Genomic DNA, 17,582 nt, shown 5'->3' with positions numbered 1-17,582 from the left:
TAGACCAAACTACAGTAACTCCCTATTCCCATGAATATATTCCCATGAACTACACTAGGGAAAAACCCCAAAGAGCTGTTTCTCAGCCAGATGTTTTAAACCCTGGTTACCTCCACTCTGCAGGGGTTTGCCGTAGCTGCCAGACAGATGACCGTTGATGTTCCCTCCGTAGTCTCCTTTGAAATAGCGGTTGAGGAGTATTTTCCGCAGGTTGCTGCCCTTTAGTAAGATCAAAACAGAGAGTAAGAATTAAAGAGGGTGGTAAATGTATTCCTGGGTATTTTATTTTCAAGTCTGCAATGCATCACAAAACACAACTCATTGATTGTAATTCTAAAAGAAACTACATTATTCTATGTTCTGTTCCGTTCTGTTCCGTTCCGTTCCATTCTATTCTTCCACTTTATTCTACTCTACTCTACTCTAACTCTACTCTACCTTTACCTCTACTCTACTTCTACTCTATTCTACCTCTACTCTTACTCTTACTCTTTCTCTACCTCTACCTCTACCTCTACTCTATACTATTCTATTCTTTCTTCCACTTTCTTCTACTCTATTCTACTCTACTCTAACTCTACTCTACCTTTACCTCTACTCTACCTCTACTCTATTCTACCTCTACTCTTACTCTTACCCTTACTCTTACTCTTACTCTTACTCTTACTCTTACTCTTACTCTACCTCTACCTCTACTCTACTCTACTCTACTCTAACTCTACTCTACCTTTACCTCTACTCTACCTCTACTCTATTCTACCTCTACTCTTACTCTTACTCTTACTCTTACTCTTTCTCTACCTCTACCTCTACTCTACTCTACTCTTCTATTCTATTCTATTCTATTCTATTCTATTCTATTCTATTCTTCTACTCTATTCTATTCTACTCTACTCTAACTCTACTCTACCTCTACCTCTACTCTACCTCTATTCTATTCTACCTCTACTTTATCTCTACCTCTACCTCTACCTCTACCCTACTCTACTCTACCCTACTCTACTCTACTCTACTCTATTCTATCATTCTATTCTTTCTAGATTTATGTGGCCTTGCCCCATAGGTGTAGCATAATCCCGAAAAGTTTGCGTAGGATCTAAAGGAGCTGCAAACAGGAGTGCAGCACAGTCCTAATAAAGGACAATGAGAAATGTGTTCAGGCACACTTAAAATAAAAATTTTAAAGGCGTCTTGCGTCTTCGGTAAATGGCAATTACAACTGAAGAGAATTCCACCTGTAAACCCCAAATGGCATTTCGTTGGAGTAAAAACACAGGTTACATTGAATAAAAACTTTATAGCTTGCCCTTCCAAATATGACGCAGGGCACAATTGTGTTGGCCAGGTGTCAACATCCATATAACTATGGCAAGAGCCTTGGTGGCGCAGCAGACTAAAGCGCTGTTAAGTAGCACCAGCTGCCTGCAATTACTGCGAGTTCAAATCTCCCCAGGCTCAAGGTTGACTCAGCCTTCCATCCTTCTGAGGTAGGTAAATTGAGGACCCAGTTTGTGAGGGCAATAAACTGACTTTGTATAAATATACAAAAGGATGAAGGCTATTGCTTAACGCATTGTAAGCCGCCCTGAGTCTTCGGAGAAGGGCGGCATATAAATCAAATTAAAAAAAATTTTTTTTAAAAAAAAGCGTCTGAATTTGGATCACGTGACCACGCGGGTGCTGCAATGGTCATAAGTGTGGAAAACGGTCATTAGGTTGCTTTTTTTCAGTGCCGTTGTAACTTTGAATGGAACTGCCGTACATCGAGGGCTAGCTGTACTTTTACATCCCCGTTTTAAGTGCAAAAAACGGTCGGTGTACAAGGCGGTTTGCTAAACAAGGACTTTTTGTATTCCACCTAACATTTCAAGGTTAAAATGAGCCAAGCTGAGAACCAGAAACGGATCCATCGTGGCTAAACTTCTGATTGAATGTTGACAGTTCCCTTCTAGGAATTCAAGAGTGCCTTGAATTGAAACTCTATGGCAGAGGTCTTCAAACTTGGCAGCTTTAAGACTTGTGGACTTCAATTCCCAGAATTCTCCAGCCAGCATGTTTTATACCTGTTTTATATCTATATGTTTTGGGAAGGAAGAAGAAGAGGAAAGAGGGAAAGGAGGGAGGGAGGGAGGGAGGGAGGGATGAAGGAAGAAAGGAAGGAAGGAAGGAAGGAAGGAAGGAAGGAAAGGAAAGGAAAGGAAAGGAAAGGAAAGGAAAGGAAAGGAAAGGAAAGGAAAGGAAAGGAGGCAGGGAAGGAAGGAAGGAAGAAGGAAGGAAGGAAGGAAGGAAGGAAAGAAAGAAAGAAAGAAAGAAAGAAAGAAAGAAAGAAAGAAAGAAAGAAAGAAAGAAAGGAGACAGGGGAGGGAGGGATGAAGGAAGAAAGGAAGGAAGGAATGAAAGGAAAGGAAAGGAGGCAGGGAAGGAAGAAGGAAAGAAAGAAAAGAAAAGAAAAGAAAGAAAGGAGACAGGGAAGGGAGGGAGGCAGGGAGGGATGAAGGAAGAAAAGAAGGAAGGAAGGAAGGAAGAAAGGAAAGGAGGCAGGGAAGGAAGAAAGGAAGGAAGGAAAGGAAAGGAAAGGAAAGGAAAGGAAAGGAAAGGAGGCAGGGAAGGAAGGAAGGAAGGAAGAAGGAAGGAAAGAAGGAAGGAAGGAAAGAAAGAAAGAAAGAAAGAAAGAAAGAAAGAAAACAGGGAACGGAGGGAGGGATGAAGGAAGAAAGGAAGGAAGGAATGAAAGGAAAGGAAAGGAAAGGAGGCAGGGAAGGAAGGAAGGAAGAAGGAAGGAAGGAAGGAAGGAAGGAAGGAAGGAAGGAAGGAAGGAAAGAAAGAAAGAAAGAAAGAAAGAAAGGAGACAGGGGAGGGAGGGAGGGATGAAGGAAGAAAGGAAGGAAGGAAGGAAAGGAAAGGAGGCAGGGAAGGAAGAAAGAAAGAAAGAAAAGAAAAGAAAAGAAAGAAAGGAGACAGGGAAGGGAGGGAGGCAGGGAGGGATGAAGGAAGAAAAGAAGGAAGGAAGGAAGGAAGAAAGGAAAGGAGGCAGGGAAGGAAGAAAGGAAGGAAGGAAAGGAAAGGAAAGGAAAGGAAAGGAAAGGAAAGGAAAGGAAAGGAAAGGAAAGGAGGCAGGGAAGGAAGGAAGGAAGGAAGAAGGAAGGAAAGAAGGAAGGAAGGAAAGAAAGAAAGAAAGAAAGAAAGAAAACAGGGAAGGGAGGGAGGGATGAAGGAAGAAAGGAAGGAAGGAATGAAAGGAAAGGAAAGGAAAGGAGGCAGGGAAGGAAGGAAGAAGGAAGGAAGGAAAGAAAGAAAGAAAGGAAAGAAAGAAAGGAGACAGGGAAGGGAGGGAGGGAGGGAGGGATGAAGGAAGGAAGGAAGGAAGGAAGGAAGGAAGGAAGGAAGGTAAAAGATGCTGGCTGGAGAATTCTGGGAGTTAAAGTCCACAGGTCTTAAAGCTGCCAAGTTTGAAGACCTCTGCAGTCTACGGACATCCTCACAACCTACTTAATAGTCAGGGTGATACATTAACAAGGCTGCTATTCGCATTCGGGAGCATGAGGTTCTTCCCATCCGGCGTTCCTCCTAAAACCGGATTTTATAGCTTTTAAAAGTATACTAATCTGGAACGTAAACAGCTCTCAGCTGACTCCCAATCCTTATGCGATGGCAATTCTGCACATAGTAGGCTCTGAAGCAGCAGCACAATGGCCTTATTGTAAACCGTTAGTAAGACTCCTTTGTCGAACAGTAGCGACGCGGAGATAAGAACAAAGCTCCGAGAGAACAACAGGAATTTGTAAATGTTAAACAAAGCTCTGGCTGGTTTTGTTGTGGGCTTTTCTTCTGGAGGAGCACAACTAACAGCGGGATTGTTTCTAGTCGGTGAATTAAAATTCAGGAAACAGCTGCCGGTTGCAAGAAAGCTGCGCGAGTCGTCTGAATTGATCCGAAAATACATGTGATACACGTGTGCATGGGGAAAAAAAACACGCACCCACCCACAAACCCCACCTGTATTCCCAGGTGTTGGTCTCAAGGTCTGCCCCATATCCCTTGCCACTCCTAGGACAGCAACGCACCAGCCCTCTGAGCGTGTCTCAAAGGACAAGGGCCTCCCTCAAGTCAAGGGAAGCAGGTGGGTAGCCGGAGAGAAGGCTGCGTGAAGGCTACGTGCCTTGCAGGGCGCCCCAGGCAGAAGAGAATTCGTTCAGCCTTGGTGTGGAGGGGGAGCAGTGAAGGAGGGAGGGAGGAGAGATAGAAAGAAAAAAACAAAGAGAAAGAAAGGGAAGGGAAGGGAAGGACAGGACAGGACAGGACAGGACAGGACAGGAAAGGAAATAGTGAAGGAAGGAGGGAGGGAAGAAGGACAGAAAGAAAAAACAGAGAAAGAAAGGAAAGGAAGGAAGGATAGAAAGAAAAAACAAAAAGAAAGAAAGGGAAGGGAAGGGAAGGGAAGGGAAGGGAAGGGAAGGGAAGGGAAGGACAGGACAGGACAGGACTGGAAAGGAAAGGAAAGGAAAGGAAAGGAAAGGAAAGGAAAGGAAAGGAAAGGAAAGGAAAGGAAAGGAAAGGAAATAGTGAAGGAAGGAGGGAGGGAAGAAGGACAGAAAGAAAAAGCAGAGAAAGAAAGGAAAGGAAGGAAGGAAAGAAAGAGGGAGAGAGGGAGGGAGGAAGGGAGGGGGAGAGAGAGAAGTAGAACATTCATCAAGAAAGAAGGAAGGAAGGAAAGAAAGAAAGAGGAAGGGATAGAAGAAACTAGGGAGGGAGGGAAGGAAGAAAAAAGAAAGAGAGAAAGAGAAAGAAGGAGAGAAGGAAGGAAAGAAAATAAAGAAAGAAAAAAGGAAGAAAGGGAGCAAGAGAGTAGAACACTCATCAAGAAAGAAAGAAGGAGGGAGGAAGGGAGGGAGGGAGGGAAGGAAGGAAGAAAAGATAAAAGAAAGAGAAAGAGAAAGAAGGAAGGAAGGAAGGAAAGAAAAAGAAAGAAAGAAAAAAGAAGGAAGGAAAGAAGGAGGGAGGGAGAAAAGAAAAAGAAAGAGAAGGAAGGAAGGAAAGAAAGAAAAAGAAAGAAAGGGAGAGAGAGAAAGAAAGAAGGAAGGAAGGAAAGAGAAAGAAAGGAAGAGAGAGAAAGAAAGAAAGAAGGAAGGAAGAAAGGAAAGAAAAAGAAAGAAAGGGAGAGAGAAAGAAAGAAACAAGGAAGGAAAGAAAGAAAGAAAAAGAAAGAAAGGGAGAGAGAGAAAGAAAGAAGGAAGGAAGAAAGGCAAGAAAAAGAAAGAAAGGGAGAGAGAGAAAGAAGGAAGGAAGGAAAGAAAGAAAAAGAAAGAAAGGGAGAGAGAAAGAAAGAAGGAAGGAAGGAAAGAAAAAGAAAGAAAGGGAGAGAGAGAAAGAAGGAAGGAAGGAAAGAAAAAGAAAGAAAGGGAGAGAGAGAAAGAAAGAAGGAAGGAAGAAAGGCAAGAAAAAGAAAGAAAGGGAGAGAGAAAGAAGGAAGGAAGGAAAGAAAGAAAAAGAAAGAAAGGGAGAGAGAAAGAAAGAAGGAAGGAAGGAAAGAAAAAGAAAGAAAGGGAGAGAGAGAAAGAAGGAAGGAAGGAAAGAAAAAGAAAGAAAGGGAGAGAGAGAAAGAAAGAAGGAAGGAAGAAAGGCAAGAAAAAGAAAGAAAGGGAGAGAGAGAAAGAAGGAAGGAAGGAAAGAAAGAAAAAGAAAGAAAGGGAGAGAGAAAGAAAGAAGGAAGGAAGGAAAGAAAAAGAAAGAAAGGGAGAGAGAAAAAGAAAGAAGGAAGGAAAGAAAGAAAGAAGGAAGATAAACAAGGGGAAGCGAAGGGGCCGTTTCTGTCTTTGTGTGGCCAGTTGCATAACAGCTTTCAATTTCCACCTTCCCGGGGGGTGTCACCGTGATGTACGTATCAGCCATGCCAAACCCCCCCACCCACCTTCTCTACCCTGCCTGGAATGACAACCGCCAATTTCCCAGCTGGTGCGTGACGACCACCACCGCTAACCGTCCCCTTGGCTCTCCGGCCCCCCGCTTGGGGCAGCTTAACTCATGCAGCCTCACGGCTCATTCAGAAAAGGCCCCTCATTGAATTTCAGGGCCAGGCACTCATCCGGGCCACGTGACGCAGCTCCTCCGCAGAAGCCCGTGCCAGACGCTTGCCAGAGAGTTACACAACCACAAGCTGTTGCCGGCTGCAAGCACTGCAGTCCCCGACACCCTCCGGCGAGCCATCGCACCCCGCCGCCTCCATCTGCACCCACACATGGACGGCCGCATGTCGTGGGGGGCACAACGCGCCACCGGAGACTCCGATCCCATCAAGGTTGCAAGGAGCAAGGATGAGCGGTCTAAAAAACTCATTCGACCACCCCAGGGGGGAAAAAACCCCAGAAATATTCGATCAAGTTAAACACGTTGATTAAGTTAAACGCTATAAAAACCCAAACGAGCCACAGGGTCTCAAAGAATTGGAGCTCCCCTTCTATCTCAAATCAAACTTTTGGGATTGATGCTTCATTGTCATTCCAGGGCAGGTAGTCCTCGACTTACCACGGTTTATTTAGTGGCCATTGGCACTGAACGGTCACTAAACGAAGGATTGTACCGCATCCCCCGCAAAGCGGTTGAGAGATGCGATTTTTGCAAGAACCAGGAGATTCAACCCGTTCTACTTTCTTTTCAGCCCAAACTTTTGCAAATACAATTAAGCTTTTAAATATTTATTTATTTATTTATTTATTAAATTTATATACCGCCCTATTCCTAAGGGACTCAGGGCGGTGAACAGCGAACGATAAAAATACATGTAATACAAATATAACTGGGCCTGGCTGGTCTAGTGAAGAGAAGGACCAGGGGAGACAGGAGAGCAGTCTTCCAATATTTGAGGGGCTGCCCCAGAGAGGAGGAAGGGGGTCAAGCTATTTCCCAAACTACCTGAAGGCCAGACAAGGAATAATGGATGGAAACTGACCAAGGAGAGATTCAACCTGGAAATAAGGAGGAATTTCCTGACAGTGAGAACAATCAACCCATGGAACAGAAGTTGCCTTCAGAAGTTGTGGGAGCTTCATCACTGGAGGCTTTCAAGAAGAGATTGGACAGCCATTTGTCAGAAATGGTGTAGGCTCTCCTGCTTGGGCGTGGGGGATGGACTAGATGACCTACAAGGTCCCTTCCAACTCTGTTAATCCATTAATTTAATAATCCATCTTTAATGGCAGACTGATTTTAAATAAATTTGCTTTCTGGGCCGCTCATATACTATATATACATATATACACCCAACCAAATTTGGAAGGAAAAGAAAAAAACAGCGTTCGTTCCCTTGCAGAATTGCAGTAGATTTTATTATAGTATACTGTATTAATGTATTTGATTCTTTTTATTAGTTTTATGGTTTTAAATGTGGTTTTATATTCTGTAAGCCGCCTTGAGTCACCATGGGTGAATAGGCGGCAATATAAATTCAATCAATCAATCAATCAATCAATCAATCAAATAAATATATCCCTGTTGGCTCCAAATTTCCTTTTTTTATATACCGATGAGTGAAAAGGCTCCAGGGTTTATGTTCAACATGTCAACTTCTCAAAGCTGAAGACCAGAATACCTGCAGATATACGGAATGGCAGATCGGGAAGATCTGAAGAAGATTGTGCCCAAGGACCGATTCAGATAAGAGCTCGCAAAGCCTGCAGCTATAAAACAGAAAGAGAAAGAATCTCTGAAGAGACCTTCCTAATTTCTTGAGCTGTATAGGAGGGTGGTGGTGGTGGGAGAATTGTGTTTTGAGGTTTACAAGGTTGATGTCGGCCTAACAGGGTAAACCAGGCTGAAAGCATAACAAGATGGGCATTTCTAGTTTAATGAAAAGAAGGACTAGGGGAGACATGATAGCAGTCTTCCAATATCTCAGGGGCTGCCCCAAAGGAGAGGGAGTCAAGCTATTTTCCAAAGCACCTGAAGGCAGGGCAAGAAGCAACGGATGGAAACTAATCAAGGAGAGAAGCAACTTAGAACTAAGGAGAAACTTCCTGAATGTTAGAACAATTAATCAGTGGAACTACTTGCCTCCAGAAGTTGTGGGTGCTCCATCACTGGAGGTTTTGAAGAAGAGATTGGACAGCCATTTGTCTGAAATGGGATAGATAGGGTTTCTATTTTGGGTTTCCTGTTTGAGCGAGGGGTTGGACTAGAAGACCTCCAAGGTCCCTTCCAACTCACTAATTCTGTTAAGATGAGTCAATTCCATTTTACTGAAAAGCTAGAGTGACAGTATCTTGCAATCCTGCTTTGGGATTGTTAGGGAAGGGAGGAAGGAAATAAATGGAAATTCTTCCTTATTATCATTTCCCCCCCCCTCCACACGATAGCTGATACAGCTTCAGAATCACAGATCTGTGGGTCTCCAGACACAAAGAAGACGGGGATCAACTTATTCTCCAAAGCACCAGAAGGCAAGGCAAGAAAGAAAGAGAGAATGGATGGAAACTGATCAAGGAGAGAAGCAACCTGGAATTAAGGAGAAACTTCCTAACAGTGAGGACAATTCACCCGTGGAACAGCTTGCCACAAGAAGTTGTGGGTGCTCCAACAATGGAGGTTTTGAAGAAGAGACTGGGCAGCCACCTGTCTGAAATGGTGTAGGGTCTCCTGCTTGGGCAAGGGAGGCTGGACTAGAAGACCTCCAAGGTCCCTTCCGGCTCTATTCTGATTGATTGACTGAAAGATTTTGCAATCAAGTCCTAACCAGCCTCAACTCAACTCTGTTCGCTGTTGATCCGACTCAGCCGGTCAAGTGCTGCCATCTGGCGAGGCAACGGGACAAAACAGCATTAGATGTTATTGTTTTGTGCAGTTTTTCCTGGTTATGAGTATCCAGGAGCTGCTGTGAAGAAGAAGAAAAAAAAAAACCCCAATATTAAACTAAGATCTTCTTGAAGTGGCTTCTCTTCTGACGTGTCTCTTCTTTCTCTTCTTCTCTAGTTCTTTGTTCTCACCTCTTTCTTCCCATCAGGACGGATCCTGCCATCCTTATTCCTTTTCCTTCAAAATTATAATCTGTCCGTGTGGGATTAGAAGTATTCTAGTCTAGTCTGGGCTTCATTGCAATACTCTGTTCTGTTCTGTTCTGTCCTGTCCTGTCCTATTCCATTTATTCTGTCCTGTCCTGTCCTGTCCTGTCCTATTGCGTCTATTCTATTCTATTCTATTCTATTCTATTCTATTCTATTCTATTCTATTCTATTCTATTCTATTCTATCCTTCCTACCCTACCCCATTCCATTCTTAATAAAGATTCTATTTTATTCCATATTTTCTATTCTATTCTATTCTATTCTATTCTATTCTATTCTATTCTATTCTATTCTATTCTATTCTATTCTATTCCACTCCACTCCACTCCACTCCACTCCACTCCATTCCACCCTATCCTATCCTATCCTTCCTACCCTACCCCATTCCATTCTCAATAAAGATTCTATTCTATTCTATTCTACTCCATATTTTCTATTCTATTCTATTCTATTCTATTCTATTCTATTCTATTCTATTCTACTCTACTCTACTCTACTCTACTCTACTCTACTCTACTCTACTCTACTCTCCATTCCACTCCACTCCACTCCACTCCATCCTATCCTATCCTATCCTTCCTACCCTACCCTACCCCATTTTACTCAATAAAGATGCTATTCTATTCTATTCTATTCTATTCTATTCTATTCTATTCTATTCTATTCTATTCTATTCTATTCTATCCTTCCTACCCTACCCCATTCCATTCTTAATAAAGATTCTATTTTATTCCATATTTTCTATTCTATTCTATTCTATTCTATTCTATTCTATTCTATTCTATTCTATTCTATTCTATTCTATTCCATATTTTCTATCCTATCCTATCCTATCCTATCCTATCCTATCCTATCCTATCCTATCCTATCCTATCCTATCCTATCCTATCCTATCCTATCCTATCCTATCCTATCCTATCCTGCATTCTATTCTATTCCATTTTATTCCATTCATTTTTTTTCAAGATGGTTCAAATTTTTCCCTAGACTTCATTCACTTTGCCCTGGAAATCAGATCAAAGCATTTCTCCTCTATTAGGTATTAATTAAGTATTGCACACTTTTTACTTAAAATCCACAGCCGGTACAGCACATCAGAAATGGTACAAGGTTGGACTAGACGACCTCCAAGGTCCCTTCCAACTGTCTTATTCCGTATCTATAGCTCACATACTTTTCAGGAATAAGATCCGGGCCTACCTCTTCAACAAAGCTATCTTTCTGGTCCAGCATTTCCCGCAGAGTCTGGAGGATTTTGATGCAGAGTTTTTCTTCCTTCTCCATTAGCCGTTTTGTATGGTTGATCAACCTTTAAAATAAAACATCAGGCAAAATTATAACTTTCAAACCCAGCGGGCCTCTCCGGATTTATTTCTCTTTGCTCTTTTTCACGTTATATATTTGCAGCTTTTACTCCTACTGTGCAGTTCACAAATGGGGGGGGGGCTATTGTAAGGAACAAACCTTTGCATGTATACTTAAGCAAAAGAACAACATATTTTTTTCACCACCAAGCAATAGAAGACAACATCTGGCACTGGTGATGTTGGGTTGAGTTGGGTCATGAAATCTTGGCAAGGCAATATCTTATTTCTTTGCAAAGGTAAATAACTGGGAGCAAAGCCAACTCCTTTCTAGAACTGATGATGTTCCCTAGTTGGGTCATGAAACGTCTGCAAGAAAACCACCAAACTCAGAGAGCATGAAGAACCCTACAATCCTCCTCCTCCTCCTCTTCCTCATCTCTCCAAACCCAACTCCCATCTATCACTGATGATGTTACCTAGTTGGGTCAGGAAACATCAGCAAGAAAACGAACAAACTCAGAGAAGACTAAGGATCCTAGAGTCCTTCTCCTCCTCCTCCTCCTCCTCCTCTGCCGTCTCCTCCTCCTCCTCCTCCTCCTCATCTCTGCAAACCCCACTTCCTTCTAGCACTGATGATGTTACCTAGTTGGGTCAGGAAACAGCAATAAAACAACCAAACTCAGAGAAGACTAAGGACCCTAGAGTCCTTCCCCCCCCCTCCTCCTCCTCCTCCTCCTCCTCCTCCTCCTCCTCCTCCTCTTCGTCCTCTTTGCAAAAACCCTCTCCCTTCTAGCACTGATGATGTTTCCTAGTTGGGTCATGAAACGTCTGTAACAAAACCACGAAGCTCAGAGAGCACCAAGGACCCCTCATATCAACCCCGAGCTACAAATATTCCCCTTCATTGGAAATAACTTCGCTCAGAGAGGGAATAAATTACTGTAATAGCTTCCACTTTGGTAAAGGGTATCTTCAGCTTCCAAGGTAAATTACGAGTAACTTTTCCATGTTATGTGAGGATAATGAAGAGAAAAACATGACAAGGAACTTTCCAGAAAGAAAGTCAGCACCGATAAAAGAGAATATTTGTAGCTCAGCGTTATACCCTAGGATCCTTGGTGGTCTCTGAGCTTGGTTGTGTTCCTTGCAGATGTTTCATCACCTGACTAGATGACATCTTCAGTGTTACAAGGGAGTGGAGTTTCGGAGGATGGAGGGGAGGAGGAGAAGGAAGAGAGGAAGAGAAGAAGGAGAAGTGGGGGAGGAAAAGAGGAGGAGGAGGAGGAGCACTGTGGGGTCTCTGAGATTGGTGGTTTTCTTGCAGATGTTTCATGACCCAACTAGGGAACATCATCAGTGCTAGAAGGGAGGGAGGTTTGCAGGGAGGAGGAGGAGGAGGAGGACAAAGAGAAGGAGAAGAAGGAAGAGAAGGAGGAGGAGACAACCTTGGCGCTCTCTGAGCTTGGTGTTTTTCTTGCAGACTTTTAATCTTCCAGTTAAGCAATGTTTTCTAGCTAGCACTGATGATCTTCTTCTTCTTCTTCTTCTTCTTCTTCTTCTTCTTCTTCTTCTTCTTCTTCTTCTTCTTCTTCTTCTTCTTCTTCTTCTTCTTCTTCTTCTTCTTCTTCTTCTTCTTCTCCTCCTCCTCCTCCTCCTCCTCCTCCTTCTCCTCTCCTTTTCCTTTTCCTCCTCCTCCTCCTCCTCCTCCTTCTCCTTCTCCTCTCCTTTTCCTTTTCCTTCTCCTTCTCCTTCTCCTCCTCCTCTTCTTCTTCTTCCTCCTCCTCCTCCTCTTCTTCTTCCTCCTCCTCCTCCTCCTCCTCCTTCTAACAACCCCATAATCCCTTGCGGGATGGAGTCTGGGCAACTGAATGGAGTTGAGTGTTTCCTGGCCAGATGCCCTTCCCGTCGCCAATGCGGAGTTTTGTTCAGCAGATACATTCTCAATGTGCCCAGAGAGAGAGAAATATCTGCCTCTACCTAGGGTTCGAACTCACAGACCTCCTGAGGATGTTACCTAATTGGGTCATGAAACGTCTGGGAGAAAACCGCCAAGCTCAGAGACCCTTCCAAGGACCCCATAGAAACCGAGCCGTGACAGATTGTTCCGGAGTAACTTTGCTGAGTCGCTTCAGCCCTTACTTGGACATGAAGGCTCCACATCGAATCCTTGCGTCGCTCCCTTCGGGGAAGAGGAGTTCAGGGCTCCGCAAGACATCCACCAACACGGAAAATTCAGCTTGCATCATAGGATTGAACTGCTCTTCCAAGGAGGCCACCACGTCCTAAGAGAAGGACAATAAAAGGAAGATTCTTGGCGGAGGCGTCTGGATAGCGAAGCTCGTTTTCTGACGAAGAGAGCAGCATGGAGGATCCGTTTTCAACGTTTTCCCATTTCAAGGGAACCGAGTTGACAAAGGGGAAAACAGACGTACAACTTATAGCACCAATAGGTTGTGTGGTTTTCATTCAACAGCTCAAAAACCCAATGGTCAGTCATCATCTAGACCAGGGATGTCCAAAGTTGCCTCCCTCCCTTCCTCTTTTCCTCCTCCCTTTCTTTCTTCTTTCTTCCCTCCCTCTCTCCTTCCTGCCTTCCCTGCCTTTCCTCCCCCCTCCATCTGTCCCTTCCTTCCCTCCCTCCTTCCTCACTCCATCTCTCCCTCCCTTCCTTCACATCTGTTCCTGTCCTTTCTTTCCTCCTTTCCTTCCTTCCTCCTTCCCTTCCTTCCTCCTTTCCTCCCTTCCTCTTTTCCTCCCTTCCTATTTTCCTCCCTTCCTTCCCTCCCTTCCTTCCTTGCCTCCTTCTTTTCCTTCCACGCTTCCTTCCTTCTTTCTTCCCTCCCTCTCTCCTTCCTGCCTTCCCTGCCTTTCCTCCCTCCCTCCCTCTGTCCCTTCCTTCCTTCCCTTCCTCTCAACCACCCTCCCTCCCTTCCTTCCTGTCCGTTCCTGTCCCTTCCTTCCCTCCCTCCTTCCTTCCTTCCTGTCCCTTCCTCCCTCCGTCTCTCCCTCCCTTCCTTCATGCCTGTTCCTGTCCCTTCCTTCCTTCCTTCCTCCTTTCCTCCCTTCCTCCTTCCCTGCCTCCCTCCTTTCCTCCCTTCCCTTCCCTCCCTCCCTTCATTCCTTCCTTCCCTCCCTCTTTTCCTTCCTTCCTTCCTTCTTTCTTCCCTCTCTCTCTCCTTCCTGCCTTCCCTGCCTTTCCTCCCTCCCTCACTCTGTCCCTTCCTCCCTCCCTCCTTCCCTTCCTTACTTCCTCCTTCCCTGCCTCTCTCCTTTCTTTCCTTCCTCCTTTCCTCCCTTCCTTTCTCCTTCCCTGCCTCCCTCCTTTTCTTCCTTCCCTCCCCCTTCCTTCATTCCTTCCCTGCCTCCCTCCCTCCTTCCTTCCTTCCTTCTTTCCTTTCTTCCTTCCTTTCCTTCCTTTCCTCCCTCCCTCTCTCCCTCCCTCTCTCCTTTCCTCTTCTTCTTTCTTCCCAAAACATAAAGATATAAAACAGGGGAAACATGCTGGCTGGGGAATTCTGGGAATTGAAGTCCATAGGTCCTAGAGTTGCCAACTTTGGACACTCCCCGATCTAGACACTACTTTACCCGAGTATTTGGGGAGCCACTTTTCTGACGTACCTGTAGTTTCTCAATGATGTTCCTATAATCCCACGAAGGTCCTCCAAGGGGCTCTTTAAAGCGGGGGCCGCTCCGAGCGGACATCCGCCAACCCATGGCCGCCCTTTGGATCATGTTGCTGTGGCTCTTCATGAACAGCGTGTTCACCTGGCTATCCAGGTCCACTGGGATGGCAATGCCCCGATTCTTGGCTTTGGAAAAGCAGCATCGGAAATGTATCAGCGCATGCATCAGTCCACGCGCACAGGCACACAGGAAAGGCATCAAACCACGAGATAAATGTAGACGTGTCGGACATAAAAGGTTACTGATAACGGAACTTTGACTCTTTTGTCCTTTCCTTCCTTCCTTCCTTCCTTCCTTCTTCTCCTTCTCCCGCCCACTTTTCCTCCTTCCTCTCTTTCTTCTTTCTTCCCTTCCTCCTCCCCTTCCTTTCTTCCTCCCTCCCTCCCTTCCTCCCTTTCTCCCTCCCTCGCTCCCTTTTTTCCTCCTTCCTCTCTTTCTTCTTTCTTCCCTTCTTCCTCCCCTTCCTCCCTTCCTCCCTCTTTTCCTCCTCCCTCCCTTTCTTCTTTCTTCCCTCCCTCCTTCCCTCCCTCCCTTCCTCCCTCCCTTTTTTCTCTTCCCTCCCTTTCTTCTTTCTTCCCTTCCTCCTCCCCTTCCTCCCTCCCTCCCTTTTCCTCCTCCCTCCCTTTCTTCTTTCTTCCCTTCCTCCTTCCCTCCCTCCCTCCCTTCCTTCTTCCCTCCCTCCCTTTCTTCTTTCTTCCCTTCCTTCCTCCCTCCCTCCCTCTTTTCCTCCTCCCTCCCTTTCTTCTTTCTTCCCTTCCTCCTTCCCTCCCTCCCTTTCTTCCTTTCTTCCTCCCTCCCTCCCTCCCTTTTTTCCTCCTCCCTCCTTTTTTTCTTTCCTCCCCTAGTAGTCCCCAACAACAGTTCATTTAGTGACCATTCGAAGTTACAACAGCACTGAAAAAAGTGACTTGTGACCGTCGTTTCACACTTATGACCATTGCAGCATTTCCATGTTCAAAATTCAGAGGCGTGGCAACTGATTCATACTTATGACGGTTGCAGTGTCCTGGGGTCACTTTATCTCCTTTTGCAACCTTCCGACAAGTAAAGTCGATGGTGAAGCCAGATTCACTTAACAACCATGTTACTAACTTAACAACTGCAGCGATTCACTTAACGACCGAGGCAAGAAAAGTCGTAAAATGGGACAAAACTCACTTAACCAATGTCTCCTTTAGCAATTTTGGGTTCAACTGTCGTCGTAAGTAGAGGACTGCCTATATGACAGATGTTACACAGAGTATATATATTGGGGGGGGGGGGTTTTCCCGCAGAGATTGCCATCTTTTAATTTTTTATGGATTTGGTTACAACATTACCAGAGACTGATTTTTAATTTCATTAAAAGGATTTAACATTCCAATGGATTCCCTGAAAGGAAGAATTAAAAAAAAGGAACTGTTAAAATTACCCACCAACTTCAGCCAAAGTTTTGATGCAAGATTCCACGGAAGATTTCTGAGCGGGATTTGGCCAAGTACAGTTGTAAATCCTAAAGGCAGATTGTAGCAGCTGGATGAAGACCGGTTGATGTGTCTACAAGAAGCAAGACACCAAACACAAATTCATTCACGGAAAGTCACGTTCGCCCTTTCAGGAAACGGAACGCAAATACGTGTGTTAGAATCTATTTAACACTCCCTACAGACGAATTCTTCTATTTACAAAGGACTCTCGTGAATACACAGGCAGTCCTCGATTTACAACAATCCGTTTAGTGACTGTTCAAAATTACAAACGGCACTGAAAATAGTGACTTATGACCAGAGATCTAACTCCAGCTAACTTATCTCCCGCTAATTTCCCTCGGCTGTTAGTAGTTCAGATTCTCGTAAGGAGTTCAAGCTTGCAATAAATCTTTACACCTATTTGAATTGTCTAAGATGTTCAGCTCCCCAAACACGACAAATCCTCTGAAGTGAACTCAAAGATTCCTTTATTAGGAGCGCCAGCAGCCCCGGCAAAAAGTTTATCTCGCAGGCTGACATGTCCGTCCGTCCGGAAGATGAATAATTGTTTGCCACACCTTTTATCCCCAGAGCTACAGTGGGGCTTCACTAACAGCAGTGGCTCTTCCATCCCAAGGACCAGCTCATAGATTTCCACTGCTCTCCTCTCCTCTGCCTTCTGTGCATCCGTGCATCAGGCACTGGACCCAGCTGTTCCTCCTCTTCCTCATCAGCCACCTCCAGACCTGGGGGCTGTTGACTCTCCATCTGAGGGGTGATGGACGGCCCAGGTTCTGCCTCCATTTCTCTCTCTCTGTCAGCTCCATTCCCTCTTCCCCCTCGGAGGTCTCAGGTTGCCTTGATGCTGGTCCTGACTTCCACGCCTCCTCTTCCTCCTCCTCTGAATCGGCTGCTGGAGGCGGCCGACAGGCCACAACACTGGAACTCCTGATTTTCCCGGTGCTTGGAAGCTGAAGCCCCCCCCCCAATCTAGACCCCTTCAACCTCCAAGCACCACAAAATGCAGAAAGGGCTCTAAATCAGGGGTCCCCAACCTGTGAACTGTGCCCCACAAGTGAGCCCTGAGGAGTTTCCAACTGGACCGTGGAAACAGCCTGCGAGCACCCCCACTCACTTCCACAAACAGCAGGCGAGCACATGTGCAACATGCTCCATTTCCGGCCGCTTGTGTGAATCATTCCCTTTCCCTCCCCTCCCCACCCCCATCCAGGAAACTCAGGCCTTTTGAGTTATTTCTTCATATAGGAAAATTATTTTCCCGACGAAAAGTCTTATCGCAGCGTTAAATAAACGTGACGTGGCACAAAGGCATCTATAAGAGCCGAGGTGGCGCAGTGGTTAGAGAGCTGTACAGCAGCTACTTCAGCTGACTGCTAGTTCAGCAGATCAGCGGATCAAATCTCACCGGCTCAAGGTTGACTCAGCCTTCCATCCTTCCGAGGTGGGTAAAATGAGGACCCAGATTGTTGGGGGCAATAGGCTATTTAGTATACTGTCTTTGGTGTAAGCCGCCCAGAGTCCTCGGAGAGTGGGCGGCATAGAAATATGACTAATAAATAAATAAATAAATAAATTATACTGTGGAATCACAGCTAATTGTCTGTCACCAAGGTCTTACCTGCAGGCTGGTGCTGTTGTCTGAAAATGGAGAACTGAAAAAGCCGCTCACGATACTCATTACCGGTTCGGTGACATATTTTTCAAGAGATAAATCGGCATGTTTTCTATCTGTACTGCTGTTACAAACCTATCGGTGGAAAAAGACAGACATGATGTAACACAGACAGACAGACAGACATCAAAGGAGCTGCAATTGCCATCCTTTAAATGCCCCAATAGCACCTGTAGCTTTTCTTAATAGCGTGAAAACTTTTGAAGCAAAGCAAAAATTGAAACCTGGATAATCTGGTCAGTGAAAATAATTATTTCCTTGCTCTTAATAAAAAAAAACAACCTCTTCCCTTTTATGACCCTGTAATCTATTAATTCAGCGTAGAGTTAGGGCGACTGGATGGAGCTGAGTATTTACTGGCTGGATACCCTTCCCGATGCCTATGCGGAGTTCACAG

The 17,582-nt window shown here is 45.0% G+C and overlaps 1 protein-coding gene across 8 annotated transcripts in view; it reads right to left on the bottom strand.

Moving 5' to 3' along the window:
* Positions 1-17,582, bottom strand: part of ITPR2 (inositol 1,4,5-trisphosphate receptor type 2) — a 184,234-nt gene that overhangs the window by 53,310 nt on the left and 113,342 nt on the right. For all 8 annotated transcript variants that reach the window (XM_060694915.2, XM_060694909.2, XM_060694913.2 and 5 more), the window contains 6 exons: positions 17,132-17,260; positions 15,460-15,580; positions 13,979-14,169; positions 12,500-12,642; positions 10,254-10,362; positions 111-219 (listed from right to left, as the gene is read on the bottom strand). In XM_060694915.2, the coding sequence (XP_060550898.2) occupies positions 111-219; positions 10,254-10,362; positions 12,500-12,642; positions 13,979-14,169; positions 15,460-15,580; positions 17,132-17,260 (802 nt within the window). The remainder of the gene's footprint in view (positions 1-110; positions 220-10,253; positions 10,363-12,499; positions 12,643-13,978; positions 14,170-15,459; positions 15,581-17,131; positions 17,261-17,582) is intronic.

The sequence above is a fragment of the Pantherophis guttatus genome, chromosome 7 (assembly GCF_059756535.1).
Source record: "Pantherophis guttatus breed Tessera chromosome 7, ASM5975653v1, whole genome shotgun sequence".
NCBI lineage: Eukaryota > Metazoa > Chordata > Lepidosauria > Squamata > Colubridae > Pantherophis > Pantherophis guttatus.
The sequence above is the reverse complement of the archived record's forward strand: the minus strand, read 5'-3'. Positions and strand labels throughout refer to the sequence as shown.